The 26,551-nt window shown below is 36.3% G+C and overlaps 1 protein-coding gene across 1 annotated transcript in view; it reads left to right on the top strand.

Annotated features, from left to right (window-relative positions):
- The window catches only part of ablim1b (actin binding LIM protein 1b), a 341,011-nt gene extending 319,438 nt beyond the window's left edge, over nt 1-21,573 (top strand). The window contains exons 16-24 of the mRNA XM_051922460.1: nt 1,599-1,745; nt 2,643-2,728; nt 4,390-4,516; nt 5,927-5,991; nt 7,542-7,602; nt 9,419-9,426; nt 10,116-10,190; nt 12,347-12,427; nt 19,406-21,573. Coding sequence (XP_051778420.1) covers nt 1,599-1,745; nt 2,643-2,728; nt 4,390-4,516; nt 5,927-5,991; nt 7,542-7,602; nt 9,419-9,426; nt 10,116-10,190; nt 12,347-12,427; nt 19,406-19,519 — 764 coding nt within the window. The 3' untranslated portion in view covers nt 19,520-21,573. The remainder of the gene's footprint in view (nt 1-1,598; nt 1,746-2,642; nt 2,729-4,389; nt 4,517-5,926; nt 5,992-7,541; nt 7,603-9,418; nt 9,427-10,115; nt 10,191-12,346; nt 12,428-19,405) is intronic.
- The last annotated feature ends 4,978 nt before the right edge of the window (nt 21,574-26,551 follow it).

Raw genomic sequence — 26,551 nt, forward strand, 5'->3', positions numbered from 1 at the left:
AAAATAAAATGTATTCAGCTATAAGAACTTGGTCATTCCGTATGTGATGTAGCTACAACACAATTGTTTGCATGGCTTATATTAACACTGGCATTAGCCTAACATCATCCCTTTGAATATTTGGAGTTCAACTCATCCTTTTAAAAAACTCTGGTCCTTTAATTTCTAAAATGTATCAAATGATCACTCAGTGACACAGTATGATGATCCCTGTGTAGCTAATAATTTTTTTGCACATACACAAAAATATATTGTTTACCTCAAAATAAAGAGGAAACATCAAACATTTCTGATACCCTAATAGGTCTCAGTGTAAGCAACTTTTATAGCTTGAAAGTCATCAACACAGTGCTCTGTTTCATGGTAGATCCTGTCTGTCATATTTGATGTGATAATTATAAAATTAGTATATATTTTCTATTATAAATGACCACCAGCCACAATAAAGTGTATTTTTCATATACTGTATAACTCTTGATTCAATCCAGTGGCTTTACATCTTAAACTTCAGGATGTTTATAAGAAAAAAGTCAAAGTCCAAGATATCCCAGTAGAGGGTTACACCAACAAATTATATAAAAGAAGCTCCAAATAGGCTTTAAATAATCTAACAGTATTTAATTTTTGGATATCGCAAACAACTACAATATTCTCTATCAAGGCCACTCTGTGATTAATTGTTTTAACTTAAGCAGTTTATAAAAAAACAGTAAATATTACCTATAATTTCTTTCTGCTTTTTTATTTCAGAAACTAATTTTACATACATTATACAAAAGGTTCGACTTTACTCCTACTCCTACATTAAAAAATTAAAGCATTGCTATTGCATACCCTTAACCAACAGTGGCCTTAAGTAACTATATGGTTGCACACTTATATACATAAACCAAACAGGCCAGGTTAAAAGATTATAGAAGGCTGGATATGCCATGTTGTCCACAGCTTGACAACCGCTTTTCTTTATTGATCAGAAATTAATTGTAATACTCCATGCTTTGCTAACTTAAATTTCAGTAATCCTTATTTTATTTATATTTCATAGAAATATTTGTTTAATCATTTCAATAAGAATGTGTCATTAGACAAAGTATTTATTATTATAAACATGAATATCATTCTATTCTAAAGCTTCTGGAAACATTAGTTATTTTAAAGCTACAGTAACACGGGATGTTACTTTAACTTTACTATCTGGTTTATTTAAAAAATGGAAAACAGAACTGCCTTTAAAGATATGTCTCTGGTGACTGGTAAAGCATCCTATAAGAACTGTACACATGCTGTGTTTGGAATGGGGAAGATTATCTTTTCATTGTTAGACTCCAAGGAATGGAGCAATACCATAAAACTTTAAATGGATAAAAAAACAAATATTAAAATGAAAAGAATCTAACTCACCTGGTGCTGAATATAAAATATACTGTATTGGAAAGGAATGGAAAATTAACATGCCCTAAAACTAATTCATCAATTGCTAAATTTAATATTTTGTACTGTATAAGTGTTGAAATATGAACCTAATGAAATATTGTATTCCTAGCTGCTAATAAATATACATCTGAACTCATAGTCAAGTTCCCTGATTGCTAATTTAGATTCAGCTGCCCTGGCAGTGCAAAGCAAGTCTACAGAAGATATCATCAAGTCTGCCAAGTTCCCAGCAGCCCACGCTCCAAACCCTGAAGACACACCAAAGATTGAGACAGACTACTGGCCTTGCCCTCCCTCACTTGCTGCCATAGGTATAGTATTAAACCACAGTACAAGATCAAATACTACACAATAAAACATGTAAGCTGAAGATGCCTGCAAATTCTTTTTTATTTTGCTGTCTTCAATCTCTATTTAATTGGTGTTCTTTCTGACTGAATTTGATGCTGAGTTCTTCAAAAGGTAACATTTTGGATGCAGAAGGGAGAGCATGGAATACAAATCTTGTTGTAAGTTTGTTAATAGCTAAAAATATTACATGAAATTTGGCTGCAAATCTACTTAAATCTTCCTGAATAAACATATACATAAAATGTGTGGATAAATAATACTGTAGCAGAAATTTACATCATTGGGATTTCAGCAAAAGTGTGAATTCCACCATTAGATATGGGAATAAATAGTGTTAATTCCAAAAGATTCCAAATTTCAAATATGACTTACAAACAGGCTTTTTTTACATATTCTACATTTACCATTTTCAATGTCTGTCTTTTATGGTATAATCCGAAAGATGTCTGGATTTACCTATTTTTGTTATAACCCTCACAATTGACATTTTATTGTATCTCATTGTATCTCAGTCTTTCATTGTTTTATTTTTCATCTAGTATTCTTTCAAAATAAATACATGCTTAAGTGTTTCTAGTGTCACTATGAAGTCTGCGGCGTCTTCATTGCAGTACTATTAATTCGAAAAAATAACCAATTAATTTACGATAAATATTAAAATGTTAAGGTCCTAGATATGTAGGGAAGAGGAGTATGTGATATGTTTTGAATAAGATATATGTGTTACTAACTTGTAATTTGCATATTGTACTGTAATATAATCCTTAAAATAAATAAAATATATTTTTTACAAAGAAGAGTTATGATCGACCTATGTATATGTATATTTATTATTAATATACTTACAAACTGTTCAGGATCAGATTCACGGCGCAGATCAAGAGAAGAAGAAGAGGAAGAAATACAAAAACGCAGACAGATTCAAGAGGAACACCTCAACAAGGTTCTAATCTAACATTATTCCAAAATTATACCTTTGGTTTTTATGCTTGGTTCATCTCATGGGAGGATACAGAGTAATGCCACCCTACTTGTTATTTGTTGTTTATATGTAGAAATGCACTAGATTTTGTACCAGGTAGTTTAAGGCCAGTGCCCATTTCTAACTATAATATGTTCACACTACACTAGATTCCAATGACATCCAATCTTCAATTGCAAGCACTCCTCCACCTCAACAAATGTTTTAAATATGCAGTACATTTTCCTGTGAGGTCTGTGCATTTTTTCATGTAGCCTACCACTGATAGTATATAAATAAAAACTCTGAAGTTTAATAACTATGGCTAACAGCTTTTCCAGTTTGTATCTTATGTACAGCAGCAAAATATTCTCTGAAGAACATATAGAGTTATGGAATCATTACTATAATGGCTTAATAAGGATACAATAAATGCCCAATTTCCAAATTTTATATAGCCCTTCAAAAATATTCCTGCAAACAGATCATTTTAAAACAGTGACATGCCATTTAGCAGTACATTTGCAAGTAGCCCCAAATAAACATAATATTGTGAATATATATTCCAGTAATGCATTGTTTTTTTAACATTAATCCTAAGAAGCAAATACACAGCGGAGCAATATGAAAGAATGTATACAAATAAGATTTTGTAAAAGTTAATTTATGTCTTCTGCTATGATAATCCAGTCCCTGGATTGTACAACAAGATGTTGGCCACTGCCCAATAATAAAAACTGTTAGCTGCTTTTTTTTAATATTGTGTGTGTGTGTGTGTGTGTATTTGTGTACAAGTACACATGTATTTTGCTAATTCTCAAAGATATCAGTGAAGCAGATCCAGTAGAATTCTTTTAGTGAATTGCATATTTAAGGAATATAGCAGAAATAATGAGAAAAGTAAATTTACATTCAAAACAAAAATCAGGGAGTACTTCTTCATTTAAAGGGTTGTAGGATTCTGAAACAAACTACCTAGTTTATATACACAAAGGGAGAAAATAAGTCATGTCTTTCGACAACCTACCAGGTGTCATCATCAGAGGAAAATGATTAAACATACTGGAACCAAAGGCAATATATAGCAGGTGAAGGGTGGGGTGGATGGGGAGGTTGTAAGGGGTGGTGGTGAGTTAATAAGGTGAGATTCAGAAGGTGCTGGTCTCTCTAATGAAAATGCCATTAACAGACACTTGGACTTGAACATAGCATATGCAGACTTAAAAAGAACATCCAAACGATAAAAGAGACTTTATGAACTACACCTTCTGAACCCGCCTTATTAATTCCCCCCCTTACAACCTCCCCTTCACCCCCACCCTTCACCTGCTATATAGTATATTACCTTTGAGTCCTACATGTTTAATCATTTTCCTCTGATGATGACACCTGGTACATTGTCAAAAACATATGAATAAAAAAACTATTTTAAAATACTCAAATGACTTATTGTTTCCCTTTGTGGATCTCTAGCTACAAATATGCAAACTATATCGCAGACCTTCGCTTCCATAAATATATATATATATATATATATATATATATATATATATAGTCTAAGCTTGATAGATTGAATGCTTGTACTGCCTCTGTTTGTCGTTTTAATAAAATTGCAACTCAGACAACTGATCTTGATATTTCAGATCCAGTCGGGCTTAGGTAAATTAATTTTAAAGGAAGAAATGGAAAAAGAGATCAATCGAGACAGATACTCAAGGAGTCTTTCTTCTCATCGCTGTGATGTCACATATGCTAACTCCTACAAGTCAGGTATGACAAATAATGAGGTGGCATACACTTTATTCTAGGGATGATTTCAATTCCTGTCATTATCTGACTGTGTGATATTGACTACATCCCTTTCTCAATGTTCCTAATTTTTTAAAGATGAAGGACTTTATAGATTGAGTATTAACTGCTTCAAAATTGGGTTCACCATTAAATATACTCTATAATGTAAACAGTGTAAAGTTAACTAAATGAAACACCAGGTTTGGAAAACAGACAGAGAATAGACGTAATTAATCACTGCATTCTCAATACACTCACCCTTGTGAGGGTTATGGTAGCAGCTTTCCAAAATGGACAGACCAGGTCGTCCTATCCATAGCAACAGTCTCCAAGTACTTCTAGGGCATTGCCAGACAAGCCATTATGTATTTATCCAGAGTGTGCTTTGTCTGCCCTGTATCTTCCTAAAATGGGCCATGCTTGATTATACCTCATGTGCTATATACCTAAGCCACCTTAACTGGCTTCACTCTGTCGATTTACTTGGTAGTTCTACACAAGTGCCTTGCATTTTTTAACCTCCTTACTCAATCACTGTGCAAAAGCTTCACTTTGGTTATTTGTTGTCATAGTCTCTTTCCTTCAATCACTACTCAGGGCTATAACAGTAGACAAGAATGTAGATGTAAATTGTGGCTTAAATCAGAAGCTCCTACTTTACCATACCATATTCAGCCTTAACAAAAAGGCACTTGTATTCAACCATCTATGACAGCCTCTTAGGCCTGCAAGCCAGTCTTCTACATAAGAGTACCCTGTCCTTTGATGTTGAGTGTGCTAGGTCTCATCCTATTCCAGCATTCACCATCCAGTGTATGCTTTAAATAACAATTTCATATGGCTAGTATGGCATTAGCCACAAAAAAAGAGATGCAACCTCAAAGCGAATACTTTCAAGACCTCAGCTAAATTTTATAAAAGCCATAAACATGTTTTGGAGATAAGTCTCACCCTTGGCCAAGTTCTCCTCTAATGTTAGTCATACTTAAATTAATGGCAAATGTGCATGCACAACACATTTGCTCTACAAATGTAGGATGCAAATGATATACAGCAGTGGACCCAAAACCTCACACTGTGGCAGCAATTTCTAAAAGATACTATGAGCTGCATAGTCATAAGCCTTCTCCAGGCTTATGACAGTTCTACAAAGCACCCAGATACCTGCGCAAGGAACATTATTTAGCTTACTACACAGCCAGGTAGGATTCTGTGTTGCTCTTTGTCAAACTCACCACCCCTAAGCACACTTTAAAATGTGTTTTCATTAAATAAAGACAAAGAAGAAATACCTTCTAATGAATAAGAAAAAGACACAGATTTCCTTCTGTCAGCATGATAATTCATGAGTGAAATCTGCCTTTAAAATCTTAGTCTTTTCTGTTATAGATCTCAATGCCTCTACATCCAAAACATCTTCACTGCCTGGATATGGAAGAAATGGATTACACAGGGTAAGGTGACAAATGATCACATTCTGAAAAGAAAAAAAAAATCTTACGGCTGTCTTGATTAGACCTTAATGTTTGTCCAGTGGCTTATTATTCAGATGCTCTTAAAAATGTTATCCATTAACTAAAATGCACTATTGAAAAAGTGACAGCAGCTGTTTACAGTTCAGCTGTGTACAGTTTAAAGAACTTCACTGATGGGTTTAACCTACATGCTGTGGTGACAGTGCATCATATGTGCAAGTTGTACCAAATAGCAATTTGGCAAGAAATAACAAAGAAAAGGTGTAATGTTTTGTGTTTATGCTTATATATAACTTAAATATAATTAAGCATTTTATCAAATAAATTCAGCTTTAATCTTATATAGCATATATAGCACACAGTATACTGTATATTCACTGAGATAACACTAAGTGTGCTTAAAAGTATACCAAACGATAATTGTAAAGCACAAAACCTTGCACTTGCATACATAATGATTTAAATTAAAGTAATCAGTAAAATAAAAAATTGTATAATTGGTTAAAGACAAGTAATATTATAGTAGTGTAAATTCCAATTAGCATGAGAACTGAGACATGGTCAGCTGCCAGTAGAGAAGAGTAAAGAAAAAGAATTTCTAGTTGACAGCAATCTTAATTAATTAATTAATTTCTGGGGAGTCTACGGTCTTTTGATGACTACTCCACCCCCATTATACAAGTTATTGCTGATGTTAATAATTTGTATAAACTAAAGAAAAAGTATATAGTCTGATCTAATGTCCATCACCATTAATTCCTAAGGTTTCCATTTACTCTGATGTCTTATTGCATGGACATAAGGGGTTGTGTGAAAAAGTAGCAGTGGCAACAGCAAGATACTGAGAACAGAAACAGAATAGAAAAGGTTAAAGAACAATTCATAATGATTACCAAGCTTTGATTTTTAAGCAGGAAACTAACAAAAACTATAATTTGAATAGCCTCATTGTTGATTTAACTGGGGACTATTAAGTAAATTGGACCAAAGATATTTGAAGAGAATGCAGAGACTTAAAAATAACTGATATATGGCTGGCCTTCATAGTCCTCTTCTAATCCTGTGTTACCAAATTTGTAATAATCTTTATTACAGTGCTGAAATTCATAAATATAAAATTAAATAATTTGATAATAATGAGAATCAGTATCCCCCATGACTACATTGGAAGAAGTCAGGTTAGAAGATGAATTACTGAATAAATTGATAAATTATTAACTTACTATAAGCTGCTCTAAAATTAACCATGAGTTTACCTGAATAATATATATCCAAACAGTGTTCATTCTCATTTGGCAGACTGAAGTGGGCTGCCACATTTTTGACTATTTTTTATCACTTTGCAAAAATCATTTTATTGTTGTAATTGAGAAATCAGTTCTTGAGCCCACAAAAATGAAATGTTCAAAAGTGAAACATGTACTGTTTTTAACTCTTCCTATTCATATTTTCTGAAAAATATTTGAATAAAGACAGTGTTCATATTATTTCTTTAAAATAACTTTGAATATTCTTTCTTTGTTTCCTAGCCACAGTCAACAGATTTCACTCAGTACAACAGCTATGGGGATGTGAGCGGAGGTCTCAGAGGTAAAACAAAAAAGTTATTAATGCTTTTTACAAACACTTGGAACCTCATTCAGGGTTTGCACTTGACTTGTACCAGTTGCTGCCTACATAAAAAAAGGTCAATTGATAGACTTCCAAAACAAAATTATTTGACATAAAATGTGCTTTTGCTTAATTATGTATTTAATTACTGTAAATGGCCTAACGTTTAACTTACTTTCAATATACAATCCCAAACTTTGTTATACTAGAATTTATCTGAAACTGGGTGCCACTCAAAGGATTATAAATCCACACATTTCATTGAAACAACAGAAGAACCCTTATACAGTTAAGGACACCAAATGCAGGGCTTTAAAATCACAAAGAAAAAGTACATGTTTTCTGTAACACCAAGGCAGCATCAAGTGTGAAAACGGAACATGGAGGGGGAAATTTGTTTGTAGAAGTGGACTATGAATTGTTTGGCAGAAAAGGATCTTGAATTCACTCATTAAGTAAAAGAATAAACAGACATACTCATCGTGAGCAGACTCTCTCCGTCTCTGGAGTTGTCCATAATGAGAGGTCTGTGGTCACCTAGGGAATATACTCAAGGCCCAGGATGAACATTTTCCCATCGAGTGACTAGTTTCCCGTAATGCACTTACAGTATATTTCTCGGGGAGAAACGCTTTCACTGTTGTTTGTAGTGTGTACCACAAAATGGGTAAAGTTCTCAAAAGTGTACCACCTGCTAACTGTGTTTAATGCATATGTTGAAAATGGATTATGGTTGTACATTACCTGAAAAGTAATGACTTGGATGAGCTTGTGCCAAGACAGTAATCTAAGTACTGAGTTGTCATAGGCAGCAATTATATTATTTAAATCTAAAATCTATAAAACATTCTCTGGGTCGCGAGTTGGAGTCTGCTGACAGGAAGGCACAGCTAGGTTGTGAAGATTTATTAAGAATCCTAGTGTACGCTTCTGTATGAAAGGATTTAATTTATAACACCAAAAAAATCTCTCTAATACTCTGAATATTTGAGGTATTAAATTTAGGTAGATATATTTTCAGAGACTGATTATTAAGGAAACCTCAGGGTTGTAAGACCAGCTATTTTTACAGCTTAAGGGCAAAATCAGTGTTGTTTGCTGATGATAATGCTATTTGTTGATCTTCGCCTACTGTAATAACCAGGGACATTTGAAATGTGAATTCAAAAATTATTTATTTAGAATCCCTTTGGTAAGGGTCAGAAATATTTTTGAGTGAAGGAGTGTATGCATTTCTGGGTCTTGTTTTTGATGAGGAGATATGTTGTTTTAAATATACCTGTATACCTCAGCTGACATATTTTGAGGAAAACTTAACAAACTCTCAGTTTACAAACTGTTTTGTCAATAATGACTAAAGAGGTTAAATTATGGCTATAAAAAGCAGAAATGAGGCTCCTTCTTAGAGTACCTAGACAGGACACCACAGGACAAATCCAAGGACATGTTGCAGGGATTATTGTATATTATCTTTACTGACTTGGTAATGGCAGTCTTTTCTAACCTGTCCATCATGTCTCTTACTAGAATGTCATAACAATACAAACATGAATGATTACATACATATGTACTATAAGGTTTCATCTCATCAGTAAACATTTCTAATGGTGTTCTTGAATTCATCAAAAGGATCCCACAGTCTTTTACGTGCCTTTAAGACTTTTCAATGGAAGTGGACAAAAAGGCACTGACAAACATTTCAATAATTTAACACAAATTAGCAGTAAATCTGATGCATTTCCAAAATGTATTTAATTTTACATACTAATATGTTTTTTTTTCTTATGTCTTTCAGATTTTCAGGTATGGTATATAAAGGTGACTTCACTTTTTTGCACATATACATGCACTGTCAGTATATGGAGATGCAAATCTGCTTATGTGAAAATGTATATGAATACTACTAAACACTGTTTAGAAGAAGTTGTATTGAATGGCTAAAATTCTGTGTTTCAGGTAATTATTCCACATCATCCCTTTAATTAATTTTTGTTCTCTAAGTGTTTGACAGTAGAGGTTAGTAGACAATTAGTTATAAACCCGGTACATGAACATTTTTGCACAAATGTGAGTTGTAACCCAAAATTTCTGGACACCTTCCCTATAAAGAATTCTTCCACAGCCAACATTTTTTATATAATCTTGAAATTAATGATGTTGACATTGGCACAGAGTCCACACAGGATTTAGTGCAACAAAGTGTATGCTAGTTATGTAGTGGTATCTGTTATTATGTTATTAAATTTACCAACAAACAAGGGCACAATTTATTTCAAATTATGTCCTCATCTTCCTTGTATGACACTTTGACATTAAACATTGTTCATTAGTAAATGTTTTAAGCATTTTACCTAGACATCTTCAAATATCACAGAAGTGTATTTCAACATTACTATTTTAAATATTCTTTTTATTTTCTCTGTGTTATAAAAGGTATTAATCAAGAAGAACTATCTGTGGTGTATCAAATAACATCATTTTCAATTCTTTAGCCTATCCAGGATGGACATGTACCCGTTGCCAGGATGGACAGAGGAGTGTCAATGCCCAATATGTTGGAGCCCAAAGCAAGTATTCTGTCTCCTCCACTTCGGTTTTATGACACTCTCTAAGTGAAATTGAATTATGAAATGAATAGCTTATGTGTCCAAAAAGAAATGTGCAGCTTACATTTTGCCTTGACTACTTAGTTTTATAAATGTTTTGAAAACAAAAAAAAAATGCAGCATTTATTTTATACAAGGCAAAGCACATGTAATTTTATTTTGAAACAATAAATAAAAAGGCATGTAATAATAATCCTTTAAAACAGTCCTTTAAAATAAATAAGTGTAAAAGTGCTACTAAAAGGCATAAGGAACATTAATTAGATAGATAGAAATGCAATATGGATTATGCTTGAAAACAGGAAGCAACCTATGAAAAAGGATTTACTGTATGTGTTTGTGGTAATACAGAATTCTTATCATTGTGATAATTTTTAGGAGAAATAAAAGTAAAAATAAACAATTAGGTTATATTATAAAACTAACTGAACATATATCAAAAGATGTTATGTTTGTTTCTGGAGTAATATATACAAGTTTATTTGGCACACCACATAAAAAGACACGGTAGCGCTAGAAACTGTGTATAGGACAGCAGCCATGTACATCCTAGAACTAAATGGCCTGTCCTATTCTGGCATGCTAAGGGAATTTGACCTGTTTAGTCTTAAGCAGAGGAAGCGGAGTGTCTCCAAAATTCTCTGGGGTATGATAAAATTGATTCTACAGAATTCTGCATTGAATTATGGCTCAGTAAATTAAAGAGACGTTCATTCAAGCCAGGAAGCAATTCTTTACACAAAGAATTGTTGGAATCTGAAACAGACTATAAAGTCTTACAGTTGAAGCAGAAACATTAAAAATGTTAAACTAGTTCACTGAAATACAGGGACAGTTCGGCTATTAGCTAACCAAACAAAAATTGATGGACTGAACTGACGTGTCTCATTTGCCAAACTTGTTATGTTCTTATGTAAATGAAAAATTACATATTTGTAATATGTATTAATCAGACAAAATGTTCTAATTTTTCTGAAATAGCAATAAATAATAGCATCAGAGTGGACAGGAAGCAACCATTGATAGAACATCAGTCCATCACAAGGCCCATTCATACAATATATACATCTACACTCTCCCATCAGTATAGAGCAGCTATATATTTACTAGCTTAGCTGACACTTTTATTCAAAGCGACTTACAAGTGAGGTCAACATAATCGAGTAAACATCAGTCTAGGGGACTGTTTTAAAACAAATATTATAGGACATGGTTACAAAATTGTTCATCACAAGTTAGAGGCATAGAACAAAAAACAAGCTGGTTACACTTCTTTAGTTACAAGAACTAACATTGCCATTATCAATTAGACAGAAATTCATAAAACAAGAGTCTTCAAATGTTCCTTAAAATTTTGAGGGAGCGGCTGTCCGAATGGAGGTTGGCAGCTCATTCTACCAGATAGAGCCTCACATGAAAAGTGTCTAAATTGAGATTTGATGCCACATAGAGATGGCACCACCAGATGCAGTTCATCAACAGACCTGAGTGGGTGAGAAAGAGTATAGGACCTCAAAAGTGTGTTTGTATTAATAGGTTTTGATCCACTGATTACGCTGTGGACAAACATCAAGGGTCTGAACTTGTACATACTGCTACAAGGAGCCAGTGTAGTGACCTTAAAACACCAGATGTGCCCCTCCATTTTTAATCCAAATAGATAGATAGATAGATAGATAGATAGATAGATAGATAGATAGATAGATAGATAGATAGATAGATAGATAGATAGATAGATAGATACATACTTTATTAATCCCAATGGGAAATTCACATTCTTCAGCAGCAGTTATGCATAATTATCCAAAATGTTTGTATATGCACAACTTTTTATACATGATGTGAAATACTTAGTATCAGGAAATATACAGAGAACCTGAAAACTCCACACAGACAGAAACTACACCAGGAAACGAAGCCATGGTTCCTATAGCAACTCTGACCACTGCACCACTGTGTAAGTAGTAGTTGTAAATGAATGACTTTTGATAGCATTTTTAGATTCATTACAAAGTGGGAGCAAAGTGCTGTTAAATTTGTATATATCTCAATAATTCCTTTCTGTTTAATTTTGTTGTAATTATTGTTTTCTGAAGGAATACATTTTTGTGTTTCAGGTATATCCATATGAAATGCTTATGGTGACCAACAGGGGGCGAGCCAAACTACCAAGAGATGTGGATCGAACTAGGCTGGAGGTAAAATAAGAGAGATTGGTAGAAAAATAGATACACTGCAGCTGTTGTTTTTGGAGGAGGAAAAGGCAGTTAGTAAGTGACATGCAACATAAACATTTTAGTTGCAAACATACTGTAGCAGTAAATTAGTAAACCATGTATGTAAAAAGAATTTGAAAAGTGAGGAAAAACGTTGTTTTTCTTAAGGAAAGTTACCAAATGCCATTGAGAAAAAAGATATTTAACAAATACACAAGAACCAGTATCTGCCCACTAGATGTTAAAACTATGCACAAAGGCCACATCCAATCAGAGGTCTACAAAGGGAATCTCTTGAAACTGTGCTTCAGTTGTCCATAACTTCTGTATCCTTTGCACAGGAAACTGTTCTAAGACAAAGAGGAAAACCCAGTGTACAACTCCAACTAGGCATTTCTGGACTGAGGATAATAATATTTTATTATATATTACTACTTCCCCTTTGATAGACCATTTATAGTAAACTCATTGGGTGTTATGTTTACCATTGATCCTATTAAAAGAGTGGGTTCAGTGCAGATACATCATAGAAAACAAACATTAATGATCATCAGAAGAGTTTTGAAACATTCCTAATGAAATATTTAATACATTTTTCTCTTTAAAGAGCACAGTCTATGTATTTTATTTTTTTTTGTATAAGAAAAAGGACAGACAGGAGTTTATATGTTTATGGTGAATCATTGTCTGCTCCTCAAACTACACGCTTATCTTTCATATCAATAATGCAATGTTAAAACCACCAAACAATTGAAACAATGCACTGTCCCTGAAGCAAATCAACAAACCTGTCAACAAAATGTCTGTGGTGTATCTAAGCCAAAAAGTTAGCCTAGCAAAACATTCAATACACTCTTACAGTATTTACTGTATATAACAGTGTAGATCAGAGGTTTTATTATCATGAAATACAAGGGAAAAATTTTAGCTCATCAAGCATATGACTGCATTAAGAAATTAAAGAACAAGACTAGCTCTAATGCTTAATCTCTTCAGTCCCAATAGTTTTATTTCTGTTTTCAGCATTCACTTTGTTTTGTGCTGTTGAACATGAAGACTAATGAGAAAATTTTGCTCCATTATTCAACATTTCTTATGGAATTAATTTTTGCACTTTCTTCCTTGACCTACAATGCATTGTTTTGTGTCTCATCTTAATCTTATATATGGAGTGACATTTATTTATTTAAGTCAGAGGTAAATCCGCTTTCATTATCCCTTTCTGCCAACTTAAACTCTTGCAAAAATGTTTTGTTTGTTTTCTTGAAAGATTCCCACAATTCTGCCATGGGTATCACTAATTTCATTACACTGCTGTGATTTAACCCATTATCCGGGCTTTCCATAAACATCCTATAACCAGTGGATTTTGGTGATTATGTTACACTAGCAAAATACCCACGCTTCGCAGCGGGGAAGTACTGTTTTAAAATTTTCATTAAGAAGAAAAGTAAACCTTTTTAAACTGAGGGAAAATACAGCAATAATTATTTGTTAAGGATCTCTTTGTATACCACGTTGTCAGTTCGGCCCTCCGGTTGTAATATGACCAAGCTGTGCGCTGAGCTTACTCTTGAGCATGCAACTTATAGTTGGCCATGTGAAAAGCAATCTTGCCTCAAATCAATGCCAACCTTTTGTAGGGTCTGTCCCTGAGACTTATTAATTGTCATTGCGAAGTAAAGCCTTACTGGAAATTAGAGGCGTTTGAATTGAAATGGGTTTCATCGATAATTTCGATCCAGCTTTTGAGAGTTTAAACATTCATAAACATCAAAGTGTCCACTACTCAAATCATCACCTGTGAATCTAAGATGTTTAAGAGGCATTGGAGGTTGTCCAAAGGTGTAAAATATTTGGCCATTTCAGCATACTTGAAAGGGACAACCAAACAATTCAGCGGCAGCCATCAACTTACATGCAGAACCATAGGTGAAGGGCTTAAGCATTTCACTCTTATAGTGCTCCTGTGTAGTATAATTATCTCCTGTACCGTCATCAGTCCACACCTTGAACCTGTCCCAGTCATTCGATACATAAGACACAATGTTCCTCCGGATATCAAGAGTGAGCCTGATATGGCTGTGCAATATGTAACACAGAGAATGGAAAAGGCAGTCGCCATCTCCGGGCATGGAAACCACTCGGTTAGTGACATTTCTTTGATCGATGGTGATCACCTCGATAGACATGTTAATGGGGGTACAGTTGAAACGATAAAGGAAATGGGTATCTGAACAATGTAAACTAAGTCTAAAATACCTACACAATAACTGTAATTGTAATAAATGAACAATAAAACAGCGGAGAAGTCGTGGATTAAATAAAAAGGCTGCAGTTATCAGCAGGGAAACGTGAATACCGTGACAAAGCAAGGAAGGGAATGAAGAGACCGGAGCGATGGACGGCCTTATACAGGCAGGCAGCCAACTACGTGGGAGGTGTGGGGATGGGGGACCCAACGCCACCTCACACGGCGACCGAGCTGCAGGCTATGGATGTATATATGTATGTAAGTAGGATTCAGTTAGCATTGGGAACACGCGTACCGAATATTCTTGAAGATGGGCCCATAAGTAACAAAGACCGTTGGAAAGTTCAATATGGCGGCCGACAGTGTGGTCAAACCACCGAAATAAGTACGTACATCGGTTTCGGTTAGCGCAGTGAAGCCGCCTACCAAATTTCGTGAAGATGGGGCCATAAATAACAAAGTTTAATATGGTGGACGTTGTCGACCGTTATGACCGTTACGTGTAGAATTTCGAAATGAAACCTGCTTAACTTTTGTAAGTAAGCTGTAAGGAATAAGCCTGCCAAATTTCAGCCTTCTACCTACACGGGAAGTTGGAGAATTAGTGATGAGTGAGTCAGTGAGGGCTTTGCCTTTTATTAGTATAGACTAGCAAAATACCCGCACTTCGCAGCGGAGAAGTAGTGTGTTAAAGAGGTTATGTAAACATATATATACATATACATATATATACATATCTACATATACACATATCTACATATACATATATATACATACATATACACATCCACATATACATATATATATACATATACAAATTTACACATCTACATATATATATATATACATATGTACATATATATATATATATATATACATATAAATATATACATATCTACATATATATACACATATATATACATATGCACATATATATATATATAAATATAGACATACATATATGCATACATACATACATTCACATATATATATATATATATGGTTGAAATAGTTTACTGTCAAATAAATGCAAAGAGTACGCGACACGTGTTTCGCCCTCATTCTGGGCTCATCAGGCGTACACACTCCACTGCACTCCCTCTCGGGAATCGAACGTCAGCGCCAGAGGCGATGCCCCTAACGTTGCGCCACGGCGTGTGGTTCGTTTATTTGACAGCATGTAGATCGGGGTAATTACATTCACGGCATTCGTAGTCTGAATCACAATCTGATTGTATGGGTGGTTACCTACCAGGTAACGCTTATGGTTGGCCAGCAAGTCAGCTAACATCCGCCACGGTGCCTTCAGTTGTGAGAAGCAGATCATAGAATGGTTGAAAATAGTTTACTGTCAAATAATGCAAAGAGTACGCGACACATGTTTCGCCCTAATTCTTGGCTCATCAGGCGTACACACTCACTGCACTCCCTTACGGGAATCGAACCTCGGACGTCAGCGCTAGAGGGGCTTCACAGCGGTGAAGTATTGCTTTTAAATTTTAATTAAGAAGAAAAGAAAACCTTTTTAAATTGAGGGAAAATATACCAATAACAATTTGTTAAGGATCTGTTTTTTTGTGAAGCTGCCTTTACACAGCCTGTCCGCTGTTTTATAAACGAACGCCATATAAGGCCGTCCTTTCTCCTTGCTTAGCGGTTCTGTATTGTTTTATTGTTCGTTTATTCCGATTGTTATAGTTCTCTTTGTATACCACGTTGTCAGTTCAGCACTCCGGTTGTAATATGACCAAGTCGTGCAAGCTTACTGTTGAGAATGCAACGTATAGTTGTACAGGAGAAAAGCAATCTTGCCAAACTTAATTTAAACTTACGGTTTACACCGTGCTTTGTTTCCGCCTTAGCTGCACTTATGAATATGCTTGTATGCGTCACTCGCTCGCTTCTTATTGTTTTGCTGCCTTCTCAATTGTGTAATGAATGTTTTCTTCAGCGTTCTTTGGGGCTCTTCCTTGTTTTCTATGTACTACGTTCACAGTCAGTTCACGTGATTACATGGGAGGCGTGATGACGCGATACGCAACCCCGCCTCCCACGGCCAGCGAGTTGCAGTCCATTACAATATATGGACAAAAAAGAGGTTCCAGTTATGACCGTTACGCTTCGAATTTCGAAATGAAACCTGCCTAACTTTTGTAAGTAAGCTGTAAGGAATGAGCCTGCCAAATTTCAGCCTTCCACCTACACGGGAAGTTGGAGAATTAGTGATGAGTGAGTGAGTGAGTGAGTGAGTGAGTGAGTGAGTGAGTGAGTGAGTGAGTGAGTGAGTGAGTGAGTGAGTGAGTGAGTGAGTGAGTGAGTGAGTGAGTGAGTGAGGGCTTTGCCTTTTATTAGTATAGATTATCAGAAAAAACACTACACCCTACTCTAATGTGTAAATACTTTATTTTCCTAATATAACACATCATAACAAGATAAAAGAGAAAATAAAAGATTTCTAATCTAGGTATCTGAAATTAAAAAGGGCTAAAAAGCAAGAGTTCACATTGTCCATATTATTTTCCATTCATTAAGTGCCTTTTGTGGGTCAGATACTTAGTAAGCTTTGAAATGGTGGCCCAGAAAGCAACTGCTTGAAATGAAAAGGTTAAGGTACCACCCCGGTAATCTCTTTTAATAGAAACAAAAAAGACAGATGACAAATAATAATAATAATAATTCATTACATTTATATAGCGCTTTTCTCAGTACTCAAAGCGCTATCCACATGGCTCAAACAAAAAAGTGTCAATCACAAGGACAAGACTTTGAGATCCCTGTCCTTCACTAGTGTCAGTTTGACATCTGACACAACCTTCCAGGAATGGGCCGGCTGCATAAGGCTGTGACCAGAAGGAGTGGAGCATTCTCTGGGTGGCAGGGTGGGAACAGTCGTCCTCCTTGGGCATCTTTTCATGGCTTCAGAGGAGGAAAGAGAGGATAATGTTAGCACCGATACCCTTTCATCCCAGGACAGAACACCTTATCTTACCAGAGTGAGGAAGGTGGTCCCCAGTGGTGCATGCATGACAGCCTCTAGACATGTCCATTGAATTATTATTCAGAGCCCTGTAGTGTAATGTGGATTTGTTACAGTATATACAGTATATTATGTGTATTAAGATCTGTCTGTAACAAAAACAAAGCTAGAATAATATTACCCATTTGCTTTCTAGGTGTTGTCAGCTTTAGGGTTTTATAGTAGAATCTTCCTTTGGGATCTTAAGTTTTGATAGATTGAAATGTCTCCTTGTTAACAGTAATGTCTTTCTCTGTCACCAGAGACTTAAGATCAGAGAGTCAGTTGGTCATTATCCAGTGTGCTATATCCTAAGACAAGGAGCAAGGCAGGAACAAATCCCGGGCAGGGCACCAACCCACCGCAGGACACACACTCCCACACCCACACACCAAGCACACACTAGGGCCAATTTAGGATCGCCAATGCACCTAACCTGCATGTCTTTGGACTGTGGGAGGAAATCGGAGCACCCGGAGGAAACACACGCAAACAAGGGGAGAACATGAAAACTCCACGCAGGGAGGACCATATGGTTTGGCACTTGTGCGTCTGTGCTTTTCTACAGCTTCATGGCCATCCATTGTATTTATGTTATCCATATTTCTACATCTTTTAGTCACTTGTTATCAAAAGCTTCCATTTGTTTGATTTGGTTCAATCCTCTAGTTCTCCGGCATAATTTTAATATAATGCTTTATTAACTCTGCATTTCATGTAGTGGGTTAAATTATATGGATTTTGGATGGATGTAATAGCCTGTTAAGGCAATCATTTCCAAACCATGTGTGATAGCCAACCCGGACACAGACAGGCGGACACCGTAGGTTCAACACCACACACACATTTATTATACATATTATATAAAACTACTATTTCACCCTTAAAGTCCAGAACTTATCAATGCCTCTTCACTTTGGTCCGCCTCCATTCCTCTCCTCCAAGACCCCATCCTTCTTCCAACCGACTCCAGCCATCGAATGGAGGGAGGCAGCCCCTTTTATATTCACCCGGACGTGCTCCAGGTGCTTTCCAATGAGCTACTACTGGCATTCCCTGGTGTGGCGGAAGTGCCGGCTGTGCACCTGAATGTCCCTGGTCTTCTTTCCCCCAGCACTTCCGGGTGTGGCGGAAGTGCTGAGGGCCAGGGCTCCTCAGGCATCTGGGCGCCCCCTGGCGGTGACCACAGGCACCTATAGAGTTGAGCTTCTATGCTCCTTTCCTGTGGTCCCCAAAGCCACCAGGGCGGTCGCCCTCTCATGGTCTGGAGGAGGCGTAATCCCTCCTCCGGTCCTTCCGAGTGTCCCGGCTGTGTACTGCCCCCAGCCGCTCGCCACAAATGGAAACAGCTGTCAAAATGTGAGCGCCAAGCACATCAAGGCTGGAGAAACTACTAAGGTTGGACATAATTCTTGGGAGCATGCGTTTTTGATGGCTGTCTATAGTTGTTGAGTTTAAATATTCAACAAAAATAAGTACCATGTGAAAAAATCTGCCTTACATGTAACAGTATCAGAGAAAAAAAGATAAAGTACTTTATGGGACTGTTCAAATAACAGTTGAACATTAATTTAATTACTGCAAGTTTAAGTATTTAATAATTTGTTTTATTTTTTGGTACCAAGAAAAAAGTAAAAACGGATGCAAAACAATCTGTCATTCAGACTAATGCTTGTTTTTCGGTTTTCAGAGGCATTTGGCTCCAGAAGTTTTCTTTGATATTTTTGGAATGACAATCCAGGAATTTGACAGGTTACCTCTCTGGAAACGCAACGAAATGAAGAAAAAGGCAAAACTCTTCTAAACAATTCAGTGCATGTCTTATTTATAAGCAAAGCGATACTATCACTAGAATATTGTTATATACATGTAGAATTTTTTGTGGCAACTTAAATGATGCAAAAACCAATATAAATATATATTATTAAGTCAATCTGCTTGGCTTTCATCTAAACAGAGGGGCACCCTCATTTGCAAATATCATAATTAGCAATGAGGAAACACAAGTCATTTATTCCAAGAAACAATACATATGATCTTTCATTTGTGTGCTGTTATATGTAAAGGCTTTGAAAGGAAATGGCTTCTTTTTATTCCTTTTATTTCTACTTCATATTGTAACTGCCCTTATAAAGCTGAACTTTACTGGTAGAACCTCATGAAAATTTTGAAGCTAATAATGGGTAAAATAACATAGCTGTTCAGAAAGGTATCTCTGACAGCTATTAAAAATGAACATGTTATATATAAGTGCTTTACAGAAAAAAAATAGGAAAATTAAAAATAAGTGTATTATATAATACCTTTTTGCCTACTGGTATTTGGTTACTTGAATTGTATATGTCTTTGGAATTAAAGGCCATGTCCCACAAAATAGTGTCTAATATTTATTTCTCACTGGAGAATAGAATCAAGTGCCATTTAACATTACTAAGTAAAAAATATAGTAATATATTGCAGCATAAGGTTTACTTTTATAAGGAACTATATTTAAAATAATACGAGAGTTTTTCTTATTTTTTTTTAAATTGTGAATATTAATTAATAGCATATTCAGTTTTCAAATAAGTCTACATGCCACATGGTGGTGCAATGGTGCCAGTCTCTAGCCTGGCTTTACAATTCATATAACTACAAGTAGAATACCGGTATTTCGTGTTTTATAAGAGGTTGTCTGGGACCATTTGTAATAATAATGAAAAATCTACAGTCATACTTGTATTTTTCAGTCTCAAGCCTTGATTGAATTTCAGATCTAAAAGTGTCATTCAGGTATATTAAAAAAACATATTCCGTTCATCCATGTCTTGAAACTGTATTTCAAGCAGGGTCACAGGGAGCCAAAGTGTATCCTAGTAAACGGCCCTAGATGAGTCACTATCCCTTCATAGGGCACAGTCAGTTTAATGTAATATCTTTGGATTATGCAAAGAACAATTCATTACACTTTTTTTTTTTAATGCCCACTTATCTACTATGTAAAGTGCAAGACATGAACTAACCCTAAATGGGATGCTAGTCCAGTCACAGGACAAGCATTTGTTCACTTACTCACATCAGGCCCATTTTATCGTGCATGTTTTTTTAGGGTGTGGGAGGAGCCATCCATTCATTTTTCTTACACTGCTGTAGTATAGGAAAAAGAGGATATTCCAGCCACACATAAAACAACCCCACAGAGAATGCCAACAGGGTCGCACATATTAACGTTCCAACATACCAGTCACCCCACATACTCAGGATAATATAGACCCACCAAGCAAGCTGAAAAGTCAATATGGCACATGTTAAAAATGTAGTGCCATTAGTACTACCAAGGTGATCACTTTGTTCGGAAGAAGGCAATAGAGAATTAGTAACATGGTAATTACTGACCCTCCCCACATCTACCACTAAAAGAGTGTCTACCAGTAAAGGGCATCTAAAGATACTGGTTTTGTGTGTTTTTATTTAATTTTTTGTAAGTAAAAAGTATAGGGAGTTTGCTATGTCATTTTGTTTTATAAACTGTATTTTTGTATAAAAGAGACTTTACAAGTTTAACAGTGCTACTGAAATGTTTTATTTTTTATTCCTTTCTGCCCAGCACTGTGAAAGCATGGTTTGTGAAAATGACTCTGTAGCTAGATTGCAAATCCAGTTGTGTTTTTCAATCTTGTCTTGCTTCAAAACTCTGTTCATTGTGTGTTATCTAACTGTAAATGGGTGGGAGGGAGTGATGGGGTGTAAAGCTGCTGTATATATACACAATATAAAATGAAGTCTGATTGGCTGCCAGAAAACTTCAAAATGAAATTATGGATGCCCACAAAAGTAACTTTTCAGCCAATTCCTCCCATTTTATGTGAATTCTTAAATCCTATATAGTGTCAAAAAACAAAAAAAGAACAGAAGAATTACTAAATGCATCCAGAAGCCAAGGAGCTAAATTTAGTCTTTGTATGGACATGGTAGGTAGGAATTTGGAGTGCTGGTATAATTATTTTATTTTGGAAATGTATAGAACCACTTCTCTTACTGAAGGGATTTGCTAATTTTTCTCTATTTGTAAGTTCTGATCATACTTTAAGTATTTTTTTTTCAATTCATGTTATGGACTGTATGCTTACTGCTTTCAGGATACATTTATCTAAGGTGCTATCCAGCTCTGCTTTCTGTGGGCACAGAAAAGAAAGAGAGCTTTTCGATATTGAGCATTTAAACTTTTTCAAATAATGGATTTTACCTGAGTGTGTCCAAATGGTGCAATCTTATCTTGCAGAACCGTTCTGTTGATTGGAAAGTGCACATTAATTCCATACAGAGTGGGAAAAGGAATTTAGGAAAAGGGTTTATGGAAATTTAGTGCATATCCAACAGACCAGTGCCTTAGGCTAGTCCCAACACAGAAGATGTTGCTTATGTTTCATTTGAACAATTACGTTCTAATTTCTCTCTGCAAAGACAACCTTCTTCTTCACGCACTGCCACCAGGTCATTCAAATTAATACACAAAACGAGAGGTGACTGTGAGCCTGTCTTGCAGTATACAGGAACTGGAGCAAAGCTAATGACCGTTTTGGGCCAGGTGGTTTTTTCTTACTTCTGTGTATTTTTTTAAAAAGATGTCAACTTTACTTCATGTGTTTCTGTCTTGAAGGATCAAGTAGTGACCTATATTTCATGCTTGAAATTATTCCTTTTGCAGTACCATTGATTTGATTATGCATTCGAAATGTAGGCAGCCAACAAGTGGCAACAACTCTCATGGTCTATTTTCAGAGGGCATATATATTCAAATGTCGGCATTTTCAGTTCCCCTGAAACTCCGGCTGCTATGTTTCACTTTGCAAAATAATCATTCAGCAGCCATGGACAGCGCTGATAGGGAACCAGTTGCTGGAGTATCATTTTTTCAATTAGTATTTTGAACAGAGTATCTATGGTAAAAATAAGCAATAAAACAAAGTGGAAGATACTATTACAATTTAATGTTCTGTTTGCTTATCATTTAGTCATTCCCATATTGTCATAGCTTGTGAACAGCAGTGTAGGCTTAGGTAAAGTTAAAAGGTTTAGGTCAATGCAAGTTGCCCCGTCTTATCCAAAGACATTAACCTGCAAATGTCTCAGGCCAGCAGTCCACTGAAATGCCACTGTATTTCAAAACAAAGCTGACACTCCTGCCAGCAAAGGAACAACATTGTCCCAAATGACTATATTTATTACTGTAAATGCCAAGCACCTTGTATTATGTAAATTGAGACTGAAATTTGTTAACTGGAATATTACTAACATTCATTTGACTTGAATCCATGTAAACTGGAACATTTTGGATTCTTTGTTTCCTTTTTTCTCTCTTTTATTCCAAAGCAAATAAAACAACAGCAACTTTGGCAATTGAATAAAATGTGTGCTTGTTTGTTTGCCTCAATGGTACAAATCAACATGTGTCCAATTTCCGATTTCTTGATCTTAAGGTTTGTGAAGCATGTTTAAAAATGAAGAACTTATGCAGGTTTTTATATTAAATGTAATATTCAGAACTATCTAGTAATGATTTTAAGCCTAAAATTGAGTTAGGCTTTTGTTTCTCAACCAATGTGCTGACTGGACGGTTGCTCCAGAAAAAGACTGTACGTGAATGCCAACAAATGACATCCAAAAAAGCAGAGGTTTCTCAAGTGCAGGGCATGTCCAGTTTCTTTCAGTTGTTAGATACAGGAGTATCGCTTTATGTAAAATTTCTGACCAACATTACCTAAAGGTACCACCTCACCTTCTGCCTGATACTCATCAGCACGACCATGATAAGGATAATGGGAGTATTCCACCCATTATGTGTACTAGATGAAGGGAGGGAGGCATGGAAGGGTGCTGCATTCCTTGAGCGAATACAGTAGGCCATTGTTCCATAAAATTTGACTGGATGAAAAAGTTAATAGTTTTTCTTTTTTTTATTTATGTAAACTGCATATGAGTTAACCTGGAAAAACTGAATGCTGACCAATGGCCTGCAATCCTCCACTACTTAATGCTGCTTTTCTACTAGCACCAGGAACTAGAATAGAGCCAATGGTCTGGTTTCAGATGTGTCTTTAGTACAATCAAGAACTCCAAAAGGAGTCTTTACTTGTGTTGTAATTCTGTTCACCTTTAAGAGAATAGCATTTGTTGATTTAATCACATTATACTTAAGAAAGTAACTTTGGGTCTGACTTTTCTTTTTGTTGCTTTTTATACTCTTCTTGGTGATGTTTTCTGCACTGTTTTATGATGCTCTTCACCCTTATGCCGCACTTTATTATAGATCAAAGTTTCCAAAAAATCATTGAATACTTTATGGTACGGAACACAGAAAAAACTGTCACAATTAACAGGTTTAAAAACACTGTACAAAACAATAATGCTTTCTAAACAGGCTTCATGTCCACTGACTGCCTTTTTGAGGAGTTACCAGAGTAGCACAAATATCCCATACACAGCAAGAATCAAACAGTCCTGGAAACTTAACAGTTGGTAATCCACCACCATACACTTGCATTACTAGAACAGCCCTCATCCACCTTCCCTCTTACACGTGGTTCAGCACCCCCAACTACAAAGATGTTCCCAGCCCTCTGTATACAAGTTCAAGGCATAAGATATGCAATCAAGCAAAACATAATGACAGATAAAAATAATCTTATTTAAGTTTTATTCATTTAAATTAGATGCAAGTGAATGAGTAACAAGTGAACAGTACCACTGTAAACATACAGTGAATCCATGATCAAAGGCAAAAGAGTCTTCAAGATAGTAAGATTAAAGTATGATGCCCACAAATATGCACTGTGAAAAAAGAGAATGCAAATTTTTACTTCCTGTTTTTATTTACAGTATATATATTGTATATATGAAACTGTATGCTGACAGGGTCAAATTTTTAGCTTTGAGAGTTATACAGTTTAGGTATCATCCAAATGTATCTGGCCAACTTACGACTGATGTCTACCTGTGTATCAAGTAATGAAACCTTAGACACAGCAACTTAAAAACATCACTCAATGTGAATGAAAATTCATAGCCAGCAGCACTCGCAAATTCTTAAATCCTATAAATTTTGAGAAAAATAGCTCCAGTAGGCTTTGCTTTACAGAGATAAAGTAGCTGTATGCTGTGGGTATATATAGTACATAAGAAAAACATGGTGATGGGGGTCAAACATTTTGAGTTTTAATAAATTTACATCTTTTAGGCATCGCTGAATGTGATTTGGCCCCTCTCAGAACAGGATAGGAGTCTATGGATACAAGTCACAAATGAACAAATCATAGGGCCCAATCACACAGGTTCAAAATGGGCTTGACAATCAACCTAAGGAGCCCATCATTGAGATTGTGGGAGGAAGAATGGAGTACCAGGAGGAAAGCACACACAGCCAGAATGTATAAAATCTGCATGGGTAACAACCATGCACCGGACTCAAACCCAGGATGCTGTCTCCATGAAGTGGTTGTGCTGCCCATTGTGTCACCGTTCTGCCCAGGAAAGTAACCTCTGAACTCAGTAATCTATCTTACTAAACCACAGTTAATTTATGAACGGCAGACGCACCAAGGTGCATGCGCACTGCGGCCTTGGCGCCCACCTCAGAGTCCAGAGTCAAACACACGCATGCACACTGCGGCCTTGGCGCCCGCCCCAGAGTCAAACGCAGCGGCTTCCCAAAACGCGGCGGCGCCCACCCCAGAGTCAAACGCAGCGGCTTCCCAAAACGCGGCGGCTTCCCAGTGTCAGTAGGTGGCACCCAGACAACACAACCTGTGAGCGCCCAAACAACACAACCTGTACAGTCATGGATACAAACAATGAACGACGGCGGCCACACACAGAAACCGCTTTAGTTCAAATAGGGTTAGTGAATTAAATGGAAATTTTACCATGCCTACGACCTGTGAACTACACCTGAGGTAAAGCGTGCACGCCAGGTTGTACAGCAGCACGGACGCGACCACCCACACCACCGCATATACCCTCCATGATATTTCATCACGCAGCGGCTTCCCACCGAGGCGCATATTGAGCCGTGGCACACGCCCCAGAGTCAAACGCAGTGGCTTCCCAGAGTCAGTAGGTGGTGCCCAAACAACACAACCTGTTCACTACACTTGCTCTAATGATCCACTGTGCCAGTAATATAGATCACATAACGGTCACAGACTCAAACCCAGCGGCTTCCCCAACTCAGTGGCTGGCACACGAACACCACAACCTGTAAACTAAACTTGCTGTGCTCCACTCTGCCAGCAGTCGGTGTCAGCAAAGGCGACAGAATCACGTCTCCACAAAACGAAACCGCTTTAGTACAGATATGCTTATTGAATTAAATGACATTTCCCCAGACGCACCCACCTTCCATGATATGTCATCCATCCAAATATCGGACGGAACAGAAACTGATTGCCATTCTTGGATTTCCGATTCGCTAGCGAATCGCGGGCTTACTTGTATGATTATAATAGGGGCATTTCCACTTCTGCACAGTTAATACTGTAAAAACGATTATTAGATGAGAGTGAGCCACTTTAGTATTTGCCAGTCAAAACAATACATTGAAATCTTCATACATGATGGGATTAGATGGAGCTGTAACTGCACTTGTGATATGGAAGATGTGAGGACTATGTGGAGTAACACAACAGGTTGTGTATTTTCATAGTGTTATCTACCATGAACCACTTGCTTCAAGCTGCCAACAGTGTTCTGCAGAAAGTAAAAAAAGAACCTCCACATGCTATGTTGATCAGTCATTTTATAAGCGGTATTAATACTCACAGAAATCTGGGTATTATGTAAAAAAGATATATCTGGTACT

This window comes from Erpetoichthys calabaricus, chromosome 2 (genome assembly GCF_900747795.2).
Source record: "Erpetoichthys calabaricus chromosome 2, fErpCal1.3, whole genome shotgun sequence".
Classification (NCBI taxonomy): domain Eukaryota; kingdom Metazoa; phylum Chordata; class Cladistia; order Polypteriformes; family Polypteridae; genus Erpetoichthys; species Erpetoichthys calabaricus.